General features: G+C 43.0%; 1 protein-coding gene across 1 annotated transcript in view; it reads left to right on the top strand.

Annotated features, from left to right (window-relative positions):
* The first annotated feature begins 1091 nt into the window (after positions 1-1091).
* Positions 1092-26056, top strand: part of LOC124795829 (protein spire-like) — an 80607-nt gene continuing 55642 nt past the window's right edge. The window contains exons 1-3 of the mRNA XM_047259911.1: positions 1092-1218; positions 17507-17742; positions 19418-19543. Of these exons, the coding sequence (XP_047115867.1) occupies positions 1092-1218; positions 17507-17742; positions 19418-19543 (489 nt within the window). The remainder of the gene's footprint in view (positions 1219-17506; positions 17743-19417; positions 19544-26056) is intronic.

Below are 26056 nucleotides of genomic sequence, written 5' to 3'. Positions count from 1 at the left end.
GGATCGTACGCCGCACATTTTCCTTACATGAGTGAGTTGCCGAAGAGTTTCATAGCTGCTCCTTTCTCTACCACAGTTAGATATATTAAAGGGTAATGCAGATTATGTGTCGTATTATTTGGCTTGTGAATATCTGTTATTGTCAAACTCAGATGGACTGTTAATAAATTTCGAAAGTGAATTTAATGTACTGTGATGCCGTGGTTAATATTCCCAGCTGCTTAAGGAGATGCCTGCAAGAGGCTTATGTGTTGAAGTCCGCTCATATTTTAAATGCTTTTTTTGTGAAATGAATAATTTTTGCCTAAGTGAAGAGCTACCCTTGAATATTATCGCATAAAACATCAACGTATAAAAATATCCTAAATATGTTGATTAACTGACTTGCATGTTTCCGAAGTTAGCAGTTACTCTGGAGACAAAAGTAGCTGAACCTAAATGATACAGCAGGTCTGTTCATGGTTTGTGCGCTTTAAATTTTCATCAGTAGCGCATACAGACATAAGAACGTACAATTTTGTACCCTCGTTGTTATTTCTTGTTGGTATACTAGGCTACAGTCGACGGTCTTGCCGCAGTGGTAACACCGGTTCCCGTCAGATCACCGAAGTTAAGCGCTGTCGGGGTGTGCTGTCAGTTGAATGGGTGACCATTCGGTCTGCCGAGCGTTGTTGGCAAGCGTTGCTTGAGAAGTAGCGGCTCCGGTCTCGAAAACTGACATACAGCCGGGAGAGCGGTGTGCTGACCACGTGCCCCTCCATATCCGCATCCAGTGAGACCTGTGGGCTGAGGATGACACGGCGGCCGGTCGGTACCGTTGGGCCTTCCGAGGCCTGTTTCTGACTGAGTTTAGTTTATACTACGTTACAGATACCGAACGATATACCACTGAGTTATCTGGAACAGTCATCTTTAATATATCGCGATTGCACTTGGATGGCGTAACCATCGAAATGATTTCGAATTGTTGACAGCGGGTTAACTATTCGCTTCTTAACTGTATGATTATATTAAAAAAATTAGAGCGTAAAGTATTGTCTGAAACGCGCCGCTACGTTGGCCCTGCCTGTGCCATGCCGGCGACCTGGGGGATGGTGGTGGTGGTGGTGGTGGTGGTGGTGGTGGTGGTGACGACGACCCGCGGCCGCTGCGCGGTTTTAATGGCGGGCCGGCGTATTTTACGGCTGCCATGCGTCATCGCGATGGGCTGTCCCCGCCGTAATGCGCCCTCTGTTTACTGCCCGGCCTCGGGCAGGCAGCGCTGCCGATCGAAGCTACTCCGTTGCGCAGGACGCAGATTCAGCTCAGGCATGTAACAGCTGCTTCAGGACGCACACAGTTCCTCTTCACTACCCAGTGTGTCTTGTCCTGTGAAAACGGTTTCAGAGTCGTTTCCAATCTGCTGTGCACTGTACTTCAACTGAAAGACTGCCTCTGTGCACGGACGACGTTAAAATTGTGTGACAGTCATGGAATAATTCCCGATATCATGTTGGACCTCCTTTTGCCCCGCATAGTGCAGCAGCTCGACCTGGCATGGGCTCAACAAACCGTTGGAAGTCCCGTGCAGAAATGTTGAGTCATAATTGCGGAAGTGTTCCAGGCGCAGGATTTTGTGAACGAACTGATCCCTCGATTATCGCCGATAAATTTTCGATGGGATTCATGTCGGGCGATCTGGGTGGCCAAATCATTCGCTCGAATTATCCAGGGTGTTCTTCAAAACGATTGTGAATAATTGTGGCCGGATGACATTTCGCATTTTCGTTCACAAGAATTATTTCGTTGTTTGGGAACATGAAGTCCATGAATGGCTGCAAATGGTTTCAAAGTAGCCGAACATAACAATTTCCAGTCGCTGATTCAGTTGGACCAGAGGATAGTCCACAGCATTTTGGAGCCACCACCAGCTTGCACAGTGCCTTGTTGACAGTTGACAACTTGGGTCGATGGCATCCTGGCGCCACACACGAACCCTACTATCAGCTGTTACCAACTGAAATCGAGACTCATCTGACCACGCCACGGTTTTCCAGTCTTCTAGGATTCAACCGATATGCTCACGAGCCCATGTGACACGCTGCAGGCGGTGTCGTGCTGTTAGCGAATGCACTCGCGTCGGTCGTGTGGTGCCATAGCCCATTAACGACGAATTTCGCCGCATTGTCCTAACGGATACGTTCGTCGTACGTCCCATATAGATTGCTGCTGGCCGCGCGGGATTAGCCGAGCGGTCTAAACGCTACAGTCATGGACTGTGCGGCTGGTCCCGGCGGAGGTTCGAGTCCTCCCTCGGGCATGGGTGTGTATTTTTGCCCTTCGGATAATTTAGGTTAAGTAGTGTGTAAGCTTAGGGACTGATGATCTTAGGAGTTAAGTCCCATAAGATTTCACACACATTTTTGAATGCTGCTGTTATTTCTCGCAATGTTGTTGGTCTGTTAGCACTGACAATTCTATCCAAATGGCGCTGCTCTCGGTGAAGGCTGTTGGCCCCTGCGTTGTCAGTGTTGAGAGGTAATTCCTGAAATTGGGTTTTCTCGGCACGCTCTTGACAGTGTGGATCTATGTATATTTAATTCCCTAACGATTTCCGGAATTGAATGTCCCATGCGTCTATCTCCAACTACCATTCCGCTTTCAGAGTCTGTTAATTCCCGTCGTGTGGCCATAATGACGTCGGAAAACTTTCCACGTGAATCACCTGATTACACATGACAGCTCCAGCACTGCCCTTTTATACTCTGTACACGATACTACGGCCATCTGTATATGTGGATATCGCCAGGCGATGAGTTTCCTCTCCTCAGTGTAACTCTTCTTTAATACATGCTTTGGCATGTGTGCGCCATCGTGCGCGTGTCAGTTTACGTATGTAAAGGTATAGGAGTGTTTGATGTTTTATTTTAGGTCCAAATTATTACTGATGCTTTTGATTTAGACGTAGTAGTCACTACAGTGTATGTCTTCCACGTCTTGAGTATACAGAGTACCGCTCTACGATAGATAGTATGAGCTGACAGCTTCTCGTCTGCAAAGTAGCGATGGAATAGTCCGCTGATGAGCTGACAGCTTCTCGTCTGCAAAGTAGCGATGGAATAGTCCGCTGATGAGCTGACAGCTTCTCGTCTGCAAAGTAGCGGTGGAATAGTCCGCTGATTAGCTCAGAAGAAAGGAGCTGTTCTTGCTGAAAGTTTTGCAAGGGGACTGGTAGTGACCGTGTTGTATGTACGTGCCATTGGCATGAAGTCCTTTGATGTGTTTTCTGATAACTTTTGTGAACACTGTTTTTTTTTTCCTCACTTTCTCTACTTCACTTGAATGTAGGTTCTTTAGGTACTTCAAGAAACGAACGAGCGCACATACTAATTACTCTTTCAAACGGAACTTCCTTTTTTTTAATATTCTTGTCGCTATGGGAAGGATATATAGGGTGGATTACCTAAAACTTGCATCGCTAATATTGCGGCAATGTAAAGGTCTATTGATGTGAGGTTTTTCACAGAATGGATTGGTATTAGCCAGTCAACAGATTGTAATAATACTTTGGACGTGTATTTTTTGTGCAAACATGCTTTTTTTTAATGGAACAATCCGTATTGACGTGAACAACCTAAAAGTAAGGTAAATTACGACCTTCGTGGTGTTAGTTACAGGATTCTCGTGCGAGTAGTTTACGAAATATATATATTTTGGAAAGTTCCCACAACGAGACTTTACAATATCTGTGATAACACACACTAAACAATACAAGTGCATACATGGTTACGTGGGTTCTGACCAGTAAAGAATCAACTGATCATCACAGGTTATGCTCAAAATGACCACCGGTAGCGGCAGTACGCGCTTATAATGTGACATGGAACGACTGCTGCGCACTGCTAGCATTTCAACGGAAATGTCCAAGCAGACTGCAGTAATACGTCATTGCATCCCATCGTGAGTAGTTGGTATGCCGTTGTAGGCAGCGTCTTTCAGCTTTTCCCACAGAAAATAGTCTACAGGCGTCAAATCTTGGGAGCAGGTCGGTCCAGTCCAACGATATGGAAACAATTCGTGAAGAAATGCTGCAGTACTTCGTGCACTAAGGCCATCATGTCGATACCATAGCTTCGTCCTAGTCTGCAGCTATGAAAAACGGGCCTATGAACTGATGGCAATTGACAAGTAGTGCAGGTATCGGCGGTTTACGTGGCCATGTAGGTAAATGGGGCTTCATCATTAAACAAGTTACATGATACATTTGGAGTACCCTGTGTTAATGCCCACGTGCAAAATTTAACACGATTCTGATAATCGTTTCCATGCAGCTCTTGATGGCGAGAGACGCGATAGGGATGGGGCGTATGTCGATGGAGAATGCGCAGGACACTTGTCCGGCTTACGCCACTTCCTCGTGCGATTGCGCTGGAGATAACGTGCGGATCAACTGCGACAGAAACAAGAACATTAATGCCCCCCCTCCTCTGTCGTCACTTGTTTCATTTTGGTACATTATCTAGGTGTTACACTGCCGCTTCCATGTAATTGTTAGAAGAGATTGATGAACAATTGCCGAGATGGTTGACTTTTATTGGGATATCTTTCTCCATACATCGTACAAGAACGAACAGAATTCTTCCTACACTCTCCATACACCATGAGCATGTCTGTATTTTCTGCATTGACAAATCCGATCGTCCACTCACTACCTACTGCTTGGACTGTCACACACTGACTGAATAGCAAGTTGCAATGTAATCAAGGAACACACAAGTACACAGTAAGCAAACATGATAACATCGCACCTAGCAACTAAGCAGGATGAATGGCAAAACTGTGTGTCAGTATGGAAACTTTTCAAATTACTGTATCTTGTAAAAGACTCGCACTAGAATCCTGTAACAATCACCTCTGACACTCCAATTTACCCTACTTTTAGTTTGTTAATGTCAACAGGCTTTGTTCTATTTGAAAAGTTCATGTTTCCTCAAAACATACTTTCTGTGAAAATCGCACATCAATATCACTTACCATTACCGCAGTGTTTACGGTGCAAGTTTTTTAGTTGATTCATACCGTGTGTGTGTGTGTGTGTGTGTGTGTGTGTGTGTGTGTGTGTGTGTGTGTGTGAGTTCGGAATGGGGAAACAAACTGGGTGTGTCCCTTCACAAAGGAAAAATTCTAGCGTATGCCGTAAGTAGTTCAGGGAAGCCACGAAAAATCTAAATCGAAATGGCGAAGCGGGAATTGAAACCTTGGTTCTCCAGAATGTGTAGCGGTGCCGTACCGAAGTTACATTATGAAGTTTCTGGATATTTGTCCAGACTGGTGTCAACTAAGCCCCAACTGAAGGATAACAGCTTTGTTGAATTTACCTGTGGATATGTTCTGTGTCTTTAGATATTTCTTTGTTGAGTTGCCTGACAGCATAGTATCTATCGTGTTTCTCTTTCTGTGCGGTCATTATCAAATGTTCTTGTAGCTTAGTACGTAGGACTCACTGCTTTTACTAAGAGTGGCCATATTTTGATATGCTTGCTTCAGCTTCTGTTGGCCATACTTCGTAGCCACATTCCCCCCCTCCCTCCCTCCCACCCCCCCCCCCCCCCCCCCCCCCCTCTCTCTCTCTCTCTCTCTCTCTCTCTCTCTCTCTCTCTCTCTCTCTCTCTCTCACACACACACACACACACACACACACACACACGACCGGTATTGCCGAATTGTTCTGGTTGCTGATTCAACCGACGGAGCGTTCTGTACCAATACGTTATAGAATACATAGGCAACTTTTCATGGAGTAGGTATGAAATGCAGCTCCTTTGCTCGAAACGATTACAAATAACATGCGAATTTGAGCAAAATGTAAATCTTTGTAGTTTTTCAGCAGTTCAGCGCACTTGAGATTTTCGACGGGTAATTAATTAGCAGTAGATGTGAAAAGTGCGAAGCTGCTATTTTTATTCACTAATGTTATACTAAACTGATGGTTACTATCGTTAACGCCGTCCAGTCATAATGCCCAATTTCAAACAAGTGTAAAGGTTTGCAGCTACCCAAAATATAGCTGTTCATCAGCTGAAGTTAACAAATGTTCGATGCATTTTCTGGAGGTATACCTTTGCAACCGGTTATTACGTGCCTTATCCTCACTGGAGTACCACAAGCGTGCAGATAGCGTCTTCTCCAACAAAGGGTCTTATGCAATGAACTTCAGGTACTCTAGCCTGCATGAGCTAGTGCTATTTAGGCTACGTGGAGCCTTTCATTTAGAAGTAAAATTGTATGGAACTGAAAAAGTATCTCAGGACTGTCGTGAAGACGTTTTTCCGATTGGCGTCAGAAGGATATTATCCGTTGCTGATTATAGTTACACGTATATTAAATATTATACCCTAACAACAATAAAAATATTATAATCTCCCTTCTTCTTTCCTGGCTTTACCCCGTATCTCCACGAAGTTATCTCTGTTTTTGGATTTGTCAATGGTAGTTGTAAAGGGTGGCTGATCTTACCGATACCTCCCCTCTCCCAGGGCGGAATGTGAGTACCCCATCTCTGTTTGCGGCTAGTGTAATCACATGTGAAACGGAGAACATTTTCACATTGTTTACGACTCTGGTAACTGACGCGGGACGTGGGTACTACTAGATATGTCGCAATATAAGCAACGAACTGTGCGGTGCAAGTCGCCACTATTGCATTTCTCATACACGGTCAGTGGACATTTCAGACATTTTTTTGTATGTTCTGGTACGTCCGTACTGAAATTCGCATTCGCTCACACGATGAACGCTGCGGTCAGACGTAATAGAGTTAAATGTTATTTTTTAAACATGACCAGATTTTTCGTGTACGGTTGAAAGTTGAAGTTACTGAAGAGGGGGAAATATCTGCCTACATGAGCCTCCGTCATGAATCAGTCTTGTATATTAGTGAAAACCGTGTCAAAACCCCTACAGAATTTTCTGAGATTAGCCTTCACAGACATGCAGAAAAACGCGCCGGGTGACTATAATTTACCATCTGTATTGATACCCTTAAAGTATTAGTACATTAACACCGAAAACGTTCTGAACTGGTAAGGTTTCTCTTCGAAAAAATTGTCTTTAAAACAATTGAAATTAAATTACTTACTACAAACTATGGGAACGGCCGAGGTCGTAACAAAATATTTCAAACTACTAGCGATTCTTTAGTAACGCAGAGAACTCAGATAGAAAAATTGCAGAAGTAAAATTGTGTATCGTATCCGGTGTGACGAGGAACATCAGAAAAAGAGAATACTCTGTACTTTCGTACAGATAACCGTTGTGCATCATAACTACTGAGAGGAATATTTACCGCTGGCCGATCGTAACGGTATCTGTTGGCAAAGAAATCGGTATACCGTTGAGAAGGGGAAGACCCGCTGCGCTGTTAGGTAGCGGGGTTTGTGTGTGTCCACTCGCAAAACCGTGCGCCGCCTGGTGCCTACGTGGGCGGCTGGCTGCTGGCTGCTCGCGGGTCAGGGTCGCCATTCGCTACCGGCTGCTGGCTGCTGCCTGCTGGCATTCCCCCGCACACCGGCCACGCCCACTGCCTCTCCACGAGCTGCGGGTTTTTTCGTCTTTCAGGGTCCTTCTCCTCTATAATTCAGAAGTTGAAATGTAACACTCTGCAGCGGCGTAATTAGATATTTCCGAAGAGACGCTGGTCGCCTTAGCACACCGCCGACAGACAAAAGGAACAAGCACATGGAGTACCTAAAAACGTTTGCGACAGGCTAACGGAACCAAATATCTTATCGAGAGCTGCGTGTTCATCACAGGCGAAGCTAACGTTGGATGTGTGTCAACGAAGCCCGATGTGATCACTTTTGCCTCCCTATATACCGGGTGATCAAAAAGTCCGTATAAATTTGAAAACGTAATAAACCACGGAATAATGTAGATAGAGAGGTAAAAATTGACACACACGCTTGGAATGACATGGGGCTTTATTAGAACCAAAAAAGACAAAGTTCACAAAATGTCCGACAGATGGCGCTGGACAGTCGTGTATAAAAGGAGCTGTAATGTGAGAGAGAATCAGATGCGCCAGCGGTCGCAGCATGTTGACGTTACCTTAAAAGGCGCGTTGATTGAAGCTGTATTATCAGAATGGGAAATGTGCTAGTTCAGCGTTACGATCCTATCCCCTTAGGAAGGGGATTCGAACGGGTAAAGGTCCGTTGACAAATGCAGCTGCGGCGAGAATGATTTCGAAGTTCGAAGCCACGGGTTGTTTAGACGATAGACCCCGTAGTGGCCGACCGAGCACAAGGCGTAATGCTGCTGAGACAGTTCAGGAAGAAATGGAGACGGTAGCGCGTTCGTCTATGCACGGGGAAGTCAGCGCTCGTCCAGTCGCACGTCGCACCGGCATTCCATACACTACTGTTTGGTTGGCACTGAGGCGTACCCTCCGATGCTATCCGTACAAAATCCATCGGCATCATGAACTGTTACCTGGCGATTTAAAGAAGCGGAGGGCATTTGCGGTGTGGGCGTTTCAAAAGATGGCGGAAGATAACGATTGGTTGAGTAACGTGTTGTGGACCGACGAAGCTCATTTCACGCTCCGAGGGTCTGTCAACGCCCACAACTGCAGAATTTGGGATACCTAAAATCCTAGAACTGTCGTGGAAACTCCATTGCACGACGAGAAAGTCACGGTATGGGTTGGATTTACCACATCTACCGTTATCGGGCCTTTTTTCTTCAAGGACATGCGTGATTCTGATTTTGTAACTGCTACCGTGACGGGTGAGAGGTACGCCGATATCTTAGAGAATCGCATCATCCCCAGCCTGGCTGAGAAACACCTGCTGGAACGTATTCTGATCAGATGAAGCGCCATCTGTCGGACATTTTTGAACTTTGGTATTTTTTTTGGTTCTAATAAATCCCCATGTCATTCCAAGCATGTGTGTCAATTTGTACCCCTCTATCTACATTATTCCATGATTTATTCAGTTTTCAAATTTATAATGACTTTTTGATCACCCGGTATCTATCAATCGGTAAGAGTAGCAAAACGTGGGACAACATCATATTTGCGTCTCTGACAGCAACCTTTCTCGCTCGAATGACGTTGTTCGGAGCATAAACAGCAACTAGGCGACGCAGTTAAACTCATTATTTGCCGGTAGTCGTCATTAATACGGCTAGATCACGGTGGGTGGAGATGGCGGACATAGTTACACTTCATTTCAAAACACTGTCAACACAGAGTAAATAATAAGCGTGGATATGGCAGATTTCTAAGTCGCTAGGACCAAAATATTACTCATGAACAATCCCTCTTATAGAACTCTGCACGAAAGTTAAAACTTTACATTTGATGATAATACTGTAGCGTATTTCAATACTGTTGAATCGTACTGTTCCCTGTACTGGTTACATCTGTCTCCTGCCCTCGGTAGCTCCTGCTGTTAGCTTCTACTGCTGCCTCCGCAAAATATTCTGTCAAGTTGTTTCATTCAATACGCCTCTCATAGTTTACATACAGGGTGAATCACGAAGATATGCAAATACTTTAATGTATTAGTCTAAAAGTAAAACTAGAAAAAGTTCATATAACCATAGGTCCGTGAATGTTTAATTACGGAGTTACGGCTAATAAAATTTTGCGTGAAATTTAGCAACTTGGCTAATATGAAGCCATCGCAGAAATGTAAGAGGTTAAAGTAAAGCACGATTTCCATTAATTTTGTTGTTATTGGTCTGGTGAATCCAATAAAACATGTCCCAGACGTGTATCTGCAGTAGTTTTCCATAACATCCAGAGAATCAGATTATTATACAAGTAAATTTGTTTACTTTCAATTAAGAATGCAGAAACGTTTGTCATTGTTGGCAACCGTTAGTGAGTTGTTTCAGTAGTTTCCTAACCTTGAAACGAGTTAGTTTTCTGTATTGTTCACTGAAAGAATAGTGTATATAAGTGAAACCAGATAATAACTGTTGTAGTTTGTAGGTTATTTATGAAATAGCGATGCTTTTCAAATTTACGACAGAGGAATGTGCCGATATGGTGTTGATTTATGGCAAATGTGAGGGTAATGCTACGGCTGCAGTTAACGAATGTAGCGCACGTTATTCAACTCAGAGGGTTCCGAATGCACAAACCATTAGACGAAATTAAGCACAAGCCTGTGAAACTGAAACGAGCAACAAAATGTTCACACACGTGCAGCTAAATGCACTGAACTTGGTGGAGGCATTTTTGAACATTTATTGTGAATGTATTGTAAAATTGTATGTATACTGTAAAACTTCCTTAACAGTGGGCTTCGATTTTTCCAGTTTAACATGAATTCACACGTGCTACGGTATTAATAAAAGCAGATTATCTGAGACATTCATACATTTTATTAACGTTATTACCATCATTTTTTTCAAAATTAAGTACTCTGCAACTTCTGTTGAAAACTTTGTGCAATTGTCTGGAATTTAAAAAACAAATTGCGCCAAGTAGTTAATAAATTAAAAATTTTACGAAATTACTTCTTTGCTTCTCTGGATGTTCTGAAAAAATACTGCAGATACACGTCTGGTACATGTTTTATTAGATTCACCAGATCAAAAACAACGAAATAAATGGAAATCGTACTTTAATCTCGTACAGTTTTGCGATGGGTTCATATTGGCGAAGTTGCTAAATTTCAGGCAAAAACTTTTGTTAGCCGCAACTCCGTAACTAAACATTTGCGGACCTATGTTTATATGAACTTTTTCTTTAGTTTTACTTGTAGAATAATACTCTAAGGTATTTGCATATCTTCATGAATCACCCTGTATATAGCACGAAAGTTGTTTACAGCAAGAAGATAACTTAGGACACATATATTTAAAAAAACTGTATTACTGTATCTGTAGCGACATCATTGCTGTTTTTAGGAATCAGTCAAGAATTGCAAGCTGGTAAGAATTGTGCCACTGCAGAGATACGCTTTTATGTATTTTATATTTGGTGACCAAACACACATACGGCGGATCGTATTAGAGCGAAACGAAACCTATCTAAGACGTCAACAGATTACACAAAAACCACAGATCCGAACCGAAAATTGCGAAGAAGGAAAAACATTAAATCAGCAAGAAGTACTTCACACGGAAGTCATTGCTGATTCGACCCACTGAGAGTAACAAAAAGCATAGGAAAACAGCCAACTAGCCCATTGACCTACACAAATTCCATGTAGGAATAAAGCCATCGAGTAAAAAAAACACACATTGGGGAGTAACATATCATACTTAGTCCCGTGGAATACCCGATACTTTCTAACGAAGGCGTAGGATTTTCAACAGCGACAGCGTCGTCATTCAACCCTTTCATTTCCACTTTGTTTCAGATTTTTATCTAAACCATTATGTACGGTATCCTAATATGTAATCAAGAGAATCTAATACCTCAAGTGACACTTCGTTTCGGTTTGTGATACATGTAATTGTTCCCTAACTACATGGTTCCCATTGGCCTCTTCGGTAATGTTACTTTAGGGAAGGGGAATGGGCAGAAATTAGTTCCTCCTTTTGCTTCTCTTGGCCCGTATCTTTGTGTTCACTACAGAAACCTCTAAAATTAACATGAAGTGCTTAAATGACCTTTTAAGACAATGACTACAGCGCACTGAGATTGGTTGCTGCCGACTAGTTAAGAAAATAACTGTAAGAAAATGCAGAAATGTGTGACAAATCGCCCACACTTGGCGTAAGGAATAGCAACTTGCCTTAAACGTGGATAAACACAAGAGTGCGAGCAGGGGAAGGGTGTTTTTTTTTTTTTTTTACAACTGTAAGTAATACCGAATGCAACACTCTCGTTCGACCTCTTAGCCTTAAGCCAGTGCGGGGTGTTCGGTATCACCAACAGGCCTAATTACGGGAGAAGGCAGACGGAAATCACAGGCGTACTGCTAGATTTGTAATTGGCTAATTTCGTCAATATGAGACTGGAACTGGAAGTCTCAAAATTGTACTAGATGCAAAATTTGTGGCTCGCCTCCATGTTAGAAGAAGCTAAGATCTAAACCCCAATATTATTCCACCCGTGGCTGAATCTCTGGGACAACGTTTTTATTACTAGAATACTTTGTACCCAGTGGCGTAAAACTACTAGCTTGTTAGGTTATGTTACAGCCCTGATTAACTTATAAAACATGCCGTTGCATCTCGGGAAGTGAGAGCGTTTTACACTGTTAATAAATGACCATTTCTTGGATGGGGACTCCTTCCGAGTTCTTACACAGTAGCTTAATTTTGCGCATTTCCCGCATCAGCATTACTACTACTACTACTACTACTGCTGCTGCTGCTACGAGTAACATACTGTTCATTCTTCTGCGGTCTTTACTGAAGAATGATATAACATGCCGGTATAAAATTGCCTAGCGAAATCTGACTGGAATACAGTTATCAGTATATTTTATCAGAAATTATATACATGTTTAAGATTGTTCTTATTCATTTTCACTTGTGGTTGAGTTCTGGTCATCTTAGGAATGAAGAGAAGAGAAAAAAATGAGCAGACTCCGTGGAAATAAGATTATTAGCAGAAAAAAGACATTGTCGTCGTGCATCCTTTCATGCTAACACGTGTTACTAAAGGATGGTCATACTGGTTGTTTGAGCAGAGAAATAAAAATTACGCGTTCATCTGCCGAGATTTTCTTGAGCATCTATAAAATTTATTAGAGGCTAAAACAAAGCCAAGCAAAATGCCATGAATGAGGCGAGGCGCAGCTTTGTGCTCTAATGAGGGCGCGAAAAGACGCTTTCTGAATTCTGGACAGTGCGCTGCAACGGCGAGGTTAAAATTATGTGTCTGGAAAGCCTGCAGAATACCAACTTGCGACTAACTTTACATCGTCGTTAGATTCAATACGTGTTCCAGTCAAAAAGCAGGTGCAACACTGAAAATCATTGTAATGTGTTCTACATCATATTTGTTTTCGCCGTAGCTAATGTGTTTTTATTTTCATAATGAGAGAGAACTTTCTCCTTATTTTAAATTACAGTGAGGGATTAATAACACAAAGACCTTAAAAATACGTCGGGGAAGTTGCATAACCAGTTCGGGTGATGAGAAACCCAGGAGTATTTTCTTGGATCCGCTAGGTCGCTCCTTAAGGTAAATGAGTTGTCACTTCAGCAGTAAAAACTTTGGGGGCTACTGTGTTTCTTCCACGAAGCCAGTGAGAGTATTACTGCATGCTTTGAAACATGACATCGTTCCACAGTTATGACGAAGCAGCCCGGTGGAGGACTGCACTACCTGCTATCCGCTTAGAAGCCCAGGAGTTCTTGATCGCGACTCCTGGGATTTCTTATCACAGACAACCGCATAACTACCCCGCTCAACAGGTTCGTCCTACATTTTTTCTCTTAAGTAGACCTTCATTAAATATGCTATGTTTGCTGTTCCATATTTACGTACAGGACTCGTTTAATTTGTAAGATGAGTTGTTGCAAGAGCTGCGCTTCGTGTATTCACTTGTGAAAAGTCTGCAATATCACGTAATCCAATGCAACTGCGTAACACAAACATAACGTAATAAAATGTTAAAGCCATAGAATCCTTTTTTTATTGGAATGGGTCTCGCCTGTTTAAATAAATCACGAAATCTTTTTATAATACTATTTTCCTTGTTCAAACTTGTTGTTGTTGTTGTTGTTGTTGTTGTCTTCAGTCCAGACACTGATTTGATGCAGCTCTCCATGCTACTCTATCCTGTGCAAGCTTCATCATCTTCCAGTACCTACTGCAACCTACATCCTTCTGAATCCGCTTAATGTATTCATCTCTTGGTCTCCCTCTACGATTTTTACCCTCCATGCTGCCCTCCAATGCTACATTTGTGATCCCTTGATGCCTCAGAACATGTCCAACCAACCGATCCCTTCTTCTAGCCAAGTCTATGGAGTCTCATTTTTATGGTCTTAATACAAAACAGCACTGATGATGTCACCAATATTGTGAAACATGTTTGAACAAGAAATGTAATAAAAAAGATTGTGATTTGTATAAACAGACGGAATCCAATTCCCACAATATATTCTGCAACCACGACTGCTATTACTGTCTCAAAAACTAGGGGATGATGTCTCCCTAGCTTTGACCAAGCAGAAGGTTCGTCTGCAGAGTCATTGGGCAAAGAAAGAGAGATTTCATGGATCTTTTTTTTTCTGCGAGTCTAATCAATATTGTAAAAGGTGGGCGGTGTGTTTCTTTATATTAGTTCTCGTATAGGCTTATTGGGGCTTAGACATTGAGACAAAACCCTGCAGGGCGATTGATGCCTGAAGAATCGATACTAAAAAGTGTTTCGAAACAGCAACCGAGAAAAAATTAGAGGCATCAGCAACGTTAAAAGACTGTGGCGAATTGCTGGAAGACCTGCAGAGGATCGATGGGCGGTGCAGTGACTGGAAGTTAACCCTGATAGTAAAAAAAGTAGCGTATTGTGTTGTTTGTTCCATATGATGTGCAGAAAGAGAGGACGGAATTATCTTAATGGCGGCAAGGAGTTTACAAACCCGCACAATCTGTGATTTTTGGTCCGCTATTAAGAGTGATGCATGACCGTTGAAAGAAATCTAAGTATTTCAACGCTAGTATTTGCATTGAAGAGCAGTGTTTTTATAATTTTTTGTAATGGACCGGACTTCGAATACCAGATTTCGGAAAAAACCATGTTCTTTTATTGATGATGCCGTATGCATTTAGGGCTCCCTCAATGGCACCGATGAGCAGCATAAATGTATTATCATCGTAGATTTCGTTCCCCGATCACAATCCTGTAAAATACATTGAAAACGAAGGTTATGACAAGAAATACTAGTGATAACAAACAAAATTAGTTCAGCTTTAAATCATGTGTAATTAATATAAATTGTACAACAGCATCACCTTCTACTATCCGTGCAGACAGATAAGCCGCCAAGAGGTAAGTGATACCAGAAGAAATGAGTTAAGATATATGAAACGCTTTTTCAGACAAAAACATAACGAAAATCTCGCAGATTATAATTTCTACTTCATGTCAGGTCTCAGGAGGCTGTGGATTCCTTTCTTTATTTTTAATGTCCTATTGCAGTACAGCGTATAAATATGCGAAGAAACCAGATAATTACTCTGTTGGCGACAAATAACCGGAAAGAGTAACTACCTTAAAATACGTAGAAGTTAACCATCCAAAATTGTCATAAAGCGGAACGATGACATGAAATAAATGGTAGGAAAAGTGGACTCCAGGCTGGGAAAGTAATGTGGCTTACGAAACACTTGTTCGAGTAGTTTTCCGTAAGACAGCCGCGTTGCTTCGAAATGAGCATTCAGTTTCCAGTAACCACTGCCGGCAACTTCTGTACTCCGCAGATCTCCTTTCGGTGTATGGCGGAGGATAGTCTGATAACTCTCTCTTCTTCCGCTTTTCTTGCTCCGTTCACTAACGACGCGTGTGGTTGGAATGATTTGTGAGTCAAGATCCATATGAGCTCTAATTTATATGCTTTCCTTGCGGTCGTCGTTTCACGAGACACGCTTGGGAGGAAGTAACGTGTTACCCGCTTCTCCTTGGGCGTGCACTCTCGAAATTTCAGTGGTAAAATTCTGTGAGGCGGAAAGCCTCTAATATACTCTATGTCGAGCTTCGCCGTAATGATGTCGGGCCACGTAAAGTATCCCGTGACGAAACCCGCGGCTATTCGTTGGATATTCTCTTTTGTATTAGTTCTAATCAGTAAGTGTCTCACACTGAGAGCCATACTCAAGAATCGATAGAAAAAAGGGTGTAGTAAAGCACTTCTTTCGTGGATGAATTACATATTCTTAAGAGTCTCCCAATGAATTCCAGCGTGGCATGTTTTTCCTAGAGTTTGTTTTATGAAGTCATTCCATTGTAGGTCTCTCCGCATGCTTACTCTTAGGTGTTTTAAGGTAGTTTCTGTTTCCACTGATTTATCGGCAGTGGTATAATTGAAAGTAGTGGATTTCTTCGGCTATTTATGCACAATATCTTAAATTTATTTACGTTCAGGGTTAACTGCAAGTCACTGCAGCAATAACCGATCGTGTGCAGAGCTTCCTACATTTCGCTACATTTTTCTAGCGTTGCAACCTTCCTATAAATAGCATCTTCCGATAGTAACCTCATGGAACTTTCAGCTTTTCCACTAGATCATTAATCTATCAGGGACAGTCAAATGGGAACCAGAGATGGAAAAAATAAACTGTTTATTTCAAAAGTAATCGTCCTAGCTGGTGATACATTTATCGCACTCTGAGGCAAAGCGGTTAATGCCTTCATTGGAAAATGTTTGCGGTTGCCTGCTGAACCCTGATTGTTTCCAGGCAGAAGCAAATCCATAGTCACAAATGTCGTTCTTCAGGGCTGCAGAAATGTGGAGACGGAGTGGGGGAGACAGCGGGACTGTATGGGGCATGGATAAGTACTTCCCAGCGAAACTTTGGCAAATGTGGGCGAACATTGTCCTGGAACAGAATAATGCCGTCCGTCGACATTCTTGGGCGTTGGGACTATATGGCGCGCTTCAGTCTTGGCAATGTGTCCTCGTACCGCTTAGCGTCAGTCGTGTCGCCTGTGTCAGAAAGTCTGAGTAGTGGGCCCTTGAAGTCAAAGAAAAAGGTCATCATGACTTTCCCGGAGCTGGCGTGGCGGGTGTTTCGACTACACTTTTTCGATTTGCTTCGGAAGGGGAGGTGCACGCCCGGGTACGATCGTGGTTCAGCAGGCAACCGCAAATATTTTTCCACAAAGGCATTGACAGCCCTGTCTATCAAAGATTAACAGTTGTGGGCGATTACCTTTGAAATACTAAACAGTTAACTAAATTTTTCCGTATGCCACCTTTTTATTTGACTGACCCTTATTAACTGTAAGGGTCCTGTAACACTCCAGTGAGTACTTTCTAAATTACCTTTACATCTGCCGGTTTTGCTTCTTTAAGAGAGGTGTGGCAACTTATGCCGGCACGTAAGTCCTGTTGTCCCAATCTAATCAAAACTCCGGTCCGATACTCCGTAAGCTTGTAATATTTTGTTCACTGAACGTCAGTGCGGATGCATATCGGATTCATAGCGTAAGTCAAATAACGCGGCATCAACCTATGGCTCTGGCTGCGGCGTTCTGCACCTAATGGATAAATGAAGCGAGTTGAGTGTCGCACCAACTCTGCGGAATCCGAGGCGATTTTTAGAGGAAGGTTTTGCTCTATAAGAGAGGTCATAATCGGTGAGCATACGAAGTCTTTGGTAACTGTACAACAGACTGAGGTAAATGATAAAGATCTCTAATTATGCGCATCGGTCCTACGACCTTTCTTGTAAACGGGAATGACCTGCGCTTTTTGGAATAGCTGGGTAGTCTTCGTCGATATTGCTTTCGTCAGACGTCGCCAGCTTAGAGAGGCTGCCTGGTTGCGTGACGCACCTTCCGTGAGAGGTGCAGACGCGCGGCTAACGTTTCCGGATGTGCTGCAGAGCCGCCAGCTGTTCGCCGTCCTCCGCCCAAGGTCCGACGTGACGTGGCGTGGCGCGGCGTCCTGGCTGTGGCGACCTCGGGATGCCGCGGCCGAACCGCTACGTCTACTCTTCACAGGCGCCCGCCCGCCGTACGCTACCGATCGACAGTCGGTTTCACTTTGGCTCAGCCGTCGCGCGTCTCAGTGAGCGCGGAGCACACGGAGGATAACTCGCACTGCCAGTGGCGCAACTGGGTAGTCTGGCACCCTGTGTGGAAGTCTTAATTGGCACCCCTGTCCCACTCCCACCAATCCACAAAACATGACCATCGAATAATTTTTTGAAAAGCAATTTCTCTGATACACGTCAAGTAAACAAAGTATAACGTTAACTATATAGTAAACCGCGTTTGTGAACGGGAACAAATTAGTAAAACGCAGTTTTATAAATAACATAGTTTAATTGATTGTTAATGAAGTCGTGTTAATAACTAAAGATCTTCTTATTGATATGCGACTTCAACATGTAGTTTAGAATCTGTTCCTTCTGACTTGTGGTGTTGTAAATTTTGAAACTGCATTACAAAAATCGACGTCTATACCTACATTATTTTCAATTGGCAGAATTGCCAAACTAGGTAGTCGCATTTCACTCATAATGGATTTAAGATACTTCTTAATTATTTAGTTTCCTGTCAGTTGCATACATATTCCTTAATGGTGACTAGTTTCCGACGAGCCCGTTCATTTCCGAACCGCAGCCTACGTCTTTCCACGTGACTGCAAAATAATTCCAGTGTAATATATAAAAGTTTTGTACTATCCTTACAGTACATATTCGAACTGTTAGCCCTTGGCACGACAGACTTGCATACATTATATCAACTTGGCAAAGTTACTAAGTTTACCTACGATTTCTAAGTCTGTTGTGCCAAACACAGCGTCTCCATGTACTCGTATATTGTAAAACTACCACAAAACTTTTATATATTCCCCTGAAATTATTTTACAGTCACATGGCAAAGACGCAGGCAATGGAACTTCTTGCCAAATTAAAACTGTGTACCGATCGGGACTCAAACCTGAGGCCTTTGCCTGCTGCAAACACAGTTTCAATCTGCAAGGAATTTCAAATCAGTGCGCACTCCACTGCAGAATGAAAATTCATTCTGGACGTAAGCAGTGGTTCGAAAATAAACGGACTTGTTCCAAAGTACTCATCGTTAAGGAATATGTATGGAAATGTGACAGGAAACGAAGTAAATAATAAGATATGGTTGCTGTCCTTTATGCCGATGTTATGTTGGAATCTCAAAAATTCTTAATTATCTTGAGGCTTTAAATACCTCACATGGCACTACCGAAACACACAGTGTTAAGGAAACTTTTGACGCCAAAATAAAATTGTGAAGGATTCGGATAGTTCATTTGCAATCACAAACTGTAAGAATCTGAAGAATGTCCAACCGATACTCCTGTTGGAACTTCGATGGACTACAGAAATCTTATTAGGCGTGGAATTTCTGCAATCATACAGTCTTCAGAAAGCTCATAACAAGTGTTAACTAGAAGTTTTACAATCGTGGAAAGTTCGGTTTCTGTGGTTTTAATCAGATGGCTGGGCTCTGAAGTACCAAAACTATATGATACACGTTCTGGTTTTGCAACGTGTATAGATTTCTCATAGAAACCTGTCGATGCCCTCTAACATTTACCTCCTCAGTTCCTGGTGTAAAAGTCAGTGTCTCTAAAATCATTAGCATCACTGCCTCAAGTACGGTGAGATAATAAGTTTTGTTTACAGACTATTTTAGGAGTAAACTGCACATAATCATGCAAAACGGCCAGACCCAGTCCATAAGTTGTGTAGTTGCCCACCCGCTTCCGTAAGTGTCGACAATGAAAGTACGAAAAAATACTTTTTTTACAGCTCGTGCCAAAGAATATGGCAAGTTTTATCACCGCCACGGAGCGGGTACCCAGTGCGTACCGCACCTCCCGCAACCCCCTAGCTACGCAACTACATGCTGTTGCACCCACACGTGGTCGAAGCCAAGTAACCAGCCGGTCCCGATATCTGTACGAATGTGAAGAAACAGATTAATTTACTAGTAAAATAGACTGCCACACAATACGAGGTGGCGCAATGACCAACCGCTGGGCTCGTTCTCGAGTAGTATTAACTTCAGATCTCTGTCCATCGTCTCTGACGGCTACGGCAACAAGATGACACCGATCTCCTAACATTATCCTTGTCCAGGATATTCAGAATTTCGTTTCTAAATACTTCGTTTACGACAAAATGTTAATATTGAGCGTGTAAATTTTCAGTTATTTGGAATTGTTAAATCTTTATCATCGTGCTATGGCCGCTCTGAGCACGAACTTCATAGACAAAATTTCAGAGGATGTTCAGAGATATTGTCTGCGTATTTTCATATAAGATAACCGTAGTTTCAGGTGGCTCGTTGCACAGTAGTAATCTTTTTCTTGTGACTTTGCCCCGCATCGGCGCAGGGCCAGCATGGGTACGTTGGAATTGTCACGGGTAGTTTAAGGGATGGCAGGATGCCCTGTCTGTCTGCGTTTAGTGTTACTCATTTGAAAGTGAGAGAAACTTTTCTAAATGTTTGCGAGTCGCATAACTGAGGCGGGCCTTCGGTACTGTCCGGTATTCATCTAGCAGGATGTGGGAAAACCGCCTAAAAACCACATCCAGGCTGGCCCGCACACTGACGCTCTTCGTTAATCCACCGGCCGGATTCGATCTGGGGTCGACGCATCTCCCCATCCCGGAAGCAGCGCTTTCCGGGCGGGCTTGCGCAGTAATAATACAATCGCAATTTATTCGGTTTTTTATCCTATTTACCTTGGTTTATATGAAGTTACAGGATAATTACTGAACGATATGAAATAAAATTGTCGTAACTTCTGGACAGTTTGCTGTAAGAGGTTAAAACTGCGCGGTTGGCTGCGGGGCACGATAAGTATTAAAATGCGTATGTATGGTTTGGTTTAGCGACGAGGACCACTTTAATTTGGATAGGTTCGTCAATTAGTAAAATTGACGCATATGGGGGACTGAGAATGCGCATTTCCCGATCGAGAAGTCTCTTCTCCGGGTGACTGCGGTGTGAAATGTCCAATCACGGAACAATCGGTGCGATATTGCTTGATGGCACGGTGAAGGTACGTGAAGGTTTTGGAAGATCATTTTATCCCCATTGACCAAAGTGACACAGATTTCGACAAGATGTGGTTCATGCGAGACTGAGATCGACCCTATCGAAGTAGGAGTGTATTTTGTGTTACGGAGGAGAACTTCGGGGACCGTATTCTGGCTCTGAGGCACCTAGAGGCCACTGGCATGGGCATCGATCGGCCACCAATTCTCCGGATCTGAACTCATGCGACTTCTTTTTGTGCGGCTGTATTAAAGTTAAGATGTACAGCAATAACCCCAAAACCATTGCTGAGCTGAAAACAGCCATTCAGGTGGTCATCGGCAGCGTCGATGTTCTGACACTTCAGCGGGTCATGCAGGAATTCTCCATTACTCTGCGCCACATCATCGCCAATGATGATAGGCATATCGAACATGTCACAACCGGAATCCGAATATCTGCAGTGACGTTTACACATTGAATAAAGTGTGAGCACGCCGTTGTTTGTAAATAATTTACGTTTTTTTCATGTAGTTCAATGATTGCCACCCTGTACCTTCAGAACAGTGAAAAAGCCCGTAACATGCAATGACCAACGAGTACCACACACAACACGGATTAATGCAACAATCCGCAGTACGGTGATATGGTTGTGCATATCGGCCAACTCTTCGTCGGTAAACCTATCCATACTGCTGTGTATCACTGTACACGCACAACTAACGCTGCCAAAAGCAGACCCCGAGCAGGACTGACAAAGCTTGAGGACGAAGAGTAAAATGTGTCATACTGTTGTCAAAGGCAATTACTGTGAGTGGATGCCACCATTTACTCTGTTGTATAGATGTTTTCAGCTCAGTATGGATACAAAAATAAATGAGTAGAAATCAAACGACATGGAACTACTCTGTATCGAGCCAACGGAGACAGCGATTAGTTTATACCAAAGGACTCAGCAAATATGCAAATTGTTGTGTTAGGAAAGGTGCACAATAACACGAAGGAATCAAACTGCCCGCCGTTTCGTATAAAAGACGCACATAGCTTTCATTTTGACAAAACGGGAATATTGGAGACTGTTTCAAAGTACCCAGGTGAGATGGAAGCTTCTTTCAAGATATATCGTAGATGTTTTTATCGCACGTAAACTCTGTGTGTCTGCAAACACAATGATGCTAATACGTTTCTCAAACACTGAGCACGTGACTGGGAAACTATTTCCCGAAAATATGAATAGTAATTTTCCTTTATTTTGCGAAATTGTCTAGACTGCGTCGGTTGTTCTGCTTTCACTATGCATCAGTGATTGTGAATGTGTGCCCTTCTACGTTAAACGTTAGGGAGATGTTTAGTTAATATTGCGAAAACGGAGCGTTGATAAACAGCTCTTAGCAGACATTTAGCGCTCCTTACTCGCCATCAAAGCAGACAGCGAGGAAACACTGTGTTCTCGCTTTTTTTCCACATTTTCACCCGTAAGTTTGTGCATCAGCTCTTAATAGAACATCGCGGAACATCTAAATGCGCGAGCAAACAATCTAAGTGGAAGAAATTCGTTTCCGGATATTGAACGCTTGTAGTGAGTGTCAAATAATTCTTAGACTTCAAATAACTTAATATTTTCCCCACGTGAATTACTCGTGTGTCAAAATTTTGCTTTGTGTCCATCGGAGAAAGGGGGTGTAATATATCACCATAGTCATTGTAAGTATCTAAGTGTAGCTATAGACTTGTAGACTATAACACGTGAAATTATTAAATGCTCGTTTGATACAAAGTGACTGCGAAGAAGTCGGAATTTTCATGCTGCTGCAGTTAGCACTGTGCGAGCAGAATTTCGTTCCCCCAGCAGCAGAAAGTGCGCTATTGGTCTGTTTCAGTGAGGCAATGAGTGACCTTTCCAATCTTATTGTGCAAACTGCCGCAGTGCTGGCTGGGAGGATAAATGGCTTTCAGAAATGACAATAGCCTTTTCTGAATATTGTCCTATGCATCCAATCCCCCCCTCCTCCTCCTCCTCCTCCTCCTCCCCCCCTTTCTCTCTCTTTCTCTCTCTCTCTCTCTCTCTCTCTCTCTCTCTCTCTCTCTCTCTCGTTGCATTCTATTGTAGTCTGAGTATAGTTGATCTACGTCACTCAGCGGCTTATTCCCGACAGGCCGTACTACGTCGCCAGAACTCATCTGTTTACAAATGTTTTCTGTGCGTAACAGCACTTTGTGAGGGGAAAGAAGAACGATCGCATATGTAGAGAATCGATCGCTAATGTCCCGGAGCTGCAGCCTGAGTCCTAGCGAGCTCACTTCACAGACGTCTGCTGCTGTCATTCGAAATAAGTGAATTGACAGACAGTAACCGAATTTGAAAAGTCTTGCAATGTAAACACTGATTTATCTCGCATCCTCAGGATACTATATAGTATCTACGTATCTGATAGTTTGACTGCTGCGACAAAAACGTAATATGTGAGAATCCATTGTTAAATGCCATTTCATTCCTGTTAACACGCGTGTTGTGAATGATGAGCCTAAATACCCTCGTAACAACGTAAAGCTATTTAGTCGATAGGTGGTACGTCGTCTGTTCATAAGACAAACGAAACAGGAAACGCGATTGTAGATATGTAACTGTAGTTTCTTTTATATGTTTCAGAATTACTGTATATCGATGATACCAAAATGCGCTGTTGCGGTCGTATCGGTGACTATTGGACTTGAAATGGGTAATTAATTTTTGTGTTGAGACGCCTACAGAATGTGTTTCGCATGCAGCCCACGCGGTTAGGTGTGAACATTTTGCGTTTTTGTGGGACTACGAATATTTTCCAGAACGTTAACTAGGAATTGAATGTCACAGTTCCAAAGTTCTATAATAACAAAGTAAAAAAAAAGTAACATCAAAGGAATGCAGAGTGTATCAGCGACGTAAAACATGTAATAGCACAAAAGCAGAGAATAAGTATGAGGCAAAAGTTACGTATCTGCTGGTGACGAGCAGCTTCATGGTGCTACTTACGGAATAAATAAATCGTGATCATCTTTGCTGCAAGAACTCAGCAGTTCTTTGTCTGAGAACTAAGCATTTTCAGAACTCAGCGACATCCGTTTATTGTGAGAAACAGAACTAGTGAGATTTTCAGTGCACACCTTATCGTTAAAATTTTTCCTTACACAACCAGAAATTCAGTTTTCCGTACGCATCGCCCCCAGAATCAACGCCAAACAAAATCATCACGTTCACTGTGGGTAGGTATCTAATGAAACTCGCATGAAATCGAAGAAATGTGCTGCTAAAGCAAAATCTTGGGTTTTCGTTCTGATGATTGGCACGAAATGTTTTACATTATTTCACTTAGCTATAATTATCAGTGGTTCTCGCAGTGACTTTACTGCATCTGCTTATTCTACCGATGTGTGCACTATGGACCACAGTGATATTTCTGCCTGCGTTACGTGACCCAAGAACTCAGTATTTCAGGTTGAAGGCCGGCTGCAGTACTTTCTGGAGAAGTGATTTCTGGGGGCCCAGTGCGAGCTCTCGCTGTGAGGTAGAAGTTTCATCTCGGTAGAAGCGCGCCTAGCTGAAGAGCAAGGAGGGTGCACCTGAGTGCTGGCCTCATTTTGCAGTCTGAAGCACTCCGCAGGGAAGAGCCCCCATAAATTCATAACCTTGAGGCGAGTCTCCGGCACCAAATAGGACCAGCCACTACACTACACTACGAAGTGTTCACTAGCAGTCACGACGTATCTTGAAACATGGCCGTAACGTAGCCGTATGAGTTGCTGTCCTCCTTAGATAGATTTTGTTTTTAAACGCATTAGTCTAATACAAGAAAAGAGAGAAATAGACTGTTTTCTCCTCCAGATCATTCCGGAGTTGGATTGCTTTGCCATTTTTTAAGACATGAATATCACAGACATAAATTTTGAAACCGTCATAACGAACTGTTGCTACGTATCATAAGCTCACCAGATAAAATATTCTCGCAATATCATAGCTCTGCAGGATGTCATCATCAATGAGTGGCTTCATATGACATATCAGAAAAACCCTGCACATACCATTCCTCGCTAAAATGCAGCCATTACCAAGGCTAGAGGTTATTAGCGTGATGTATTGTGGACGGTGCCTGCATTGTCCGGTTGCTAATGGTCGTTCTATATTAACGACCTACGCTGTAAGACTGCTTCTCTTGAGATTGTTTATATACGGGGTGTTACAAAAAGGTACGGCCAAACTTTCAGGAAACATTCCTCACACACAAATAAAGAAAAGATGTTATGTGGACATGTGTCTGGAAACGCTTAATTTCCATGTTAGAGCTCATTTTAGTTTCGTCAGTATGTACTGTACTTCCTCGATTCACCGCCAGTTGGCCCAATTGAAGGAAGGTAATGTTGACTTCGGTGCTCGTGTTGACATGCGACTCATTGCTCTACAGTACTAGCATCAAGCACATCAGTACGTAGCATCAACAGGTTAGTGTTCATCACGAACAAGGTTTTGCAGTCAGTGCAATGTTTACAAATGCGGAGTTGGCAGATGCCCATTTGATGTATGGATTAGCACGGGGCAATAGCCGTGGCGCGGTACGTTTGTATCGAGACAGATTTCCAGAACGAAGGTGTCCCGACAGGAAGACGTTCGAAGCAATTTATCGGCGTCTTAGGGAGCACGGAACATTCCAGCCTATGACTCGCGACTGAGGAAGACCTAGAACGACGAGGACACCTGCAATGGACGAGGGAATTCTTCGTGTAGTTGACGATAACCCTAATGTCAGCGTCAGAGAAGTTGCTGCTGTACAAGGTAACGTTGACCACGTCACTGTATGGAGAGTGCTACGGGAGAACCAGTTGTTTCCGTACCATGTACACCGTGTACAGGCACTATCAGCAGCTGATTGGCCTCCACGGGTACACTTCTGCGAATGGTTCATCCAACAATGTGTCAATCCTCATTTAAGTGCAAAGGTTCTCTTTACGGATGAGGCTTCATTCCAGCGTGATCAAATTGTAAATTTTCACAATCAACATGTGTGAGCTGACGGGAATCCGCACGCAATTGTGCAATCACGTCATCAACACAGATTTTCTGTGAACGTTTGGGCAGGCATTGTTGATGTCTTGATTGGGCCCCATGTTCTTCCACTTACGCTCAGTGGAGCACGTTATCATGATTTCATAGGGGATACTCTACCTGTGCTGCTAGAACATGTGCCTTTACAACTACGACACAACACGTGGTTCATGCACGATGGAGCTCCTGCACATTTCAGTCGAAGTGTTCGTACGCTTCTCAACAACAGATTCGGTGACCGACGGATTGGTAGAGGCGGACCAATTCCATGGCCTCCACGCTCTCCTGACCTAAACCCTCTTGACTTTCATTTATGGGGCATTTGAAA

Source organism: Schistocerca piceifrons, chromosome 4 (assembly GCF_021461385.2).
Source record: "Schistocerca piceifrons isolate TAMUIC-IGC-003096 chromosome 4, iqSchPice1.1, whole genome shotgun sequence".
In the NCBI taxonomy this organism is placed as follows: Eukaryota; Metazoa; Arthropoda; class Insecta; order Orthoptera; family Acrididae; genus Schistocerca; species Schistocerca piceifrons.
This window is presented reverse-complemented; position numbering and strand designations above follow the sequence as displayed.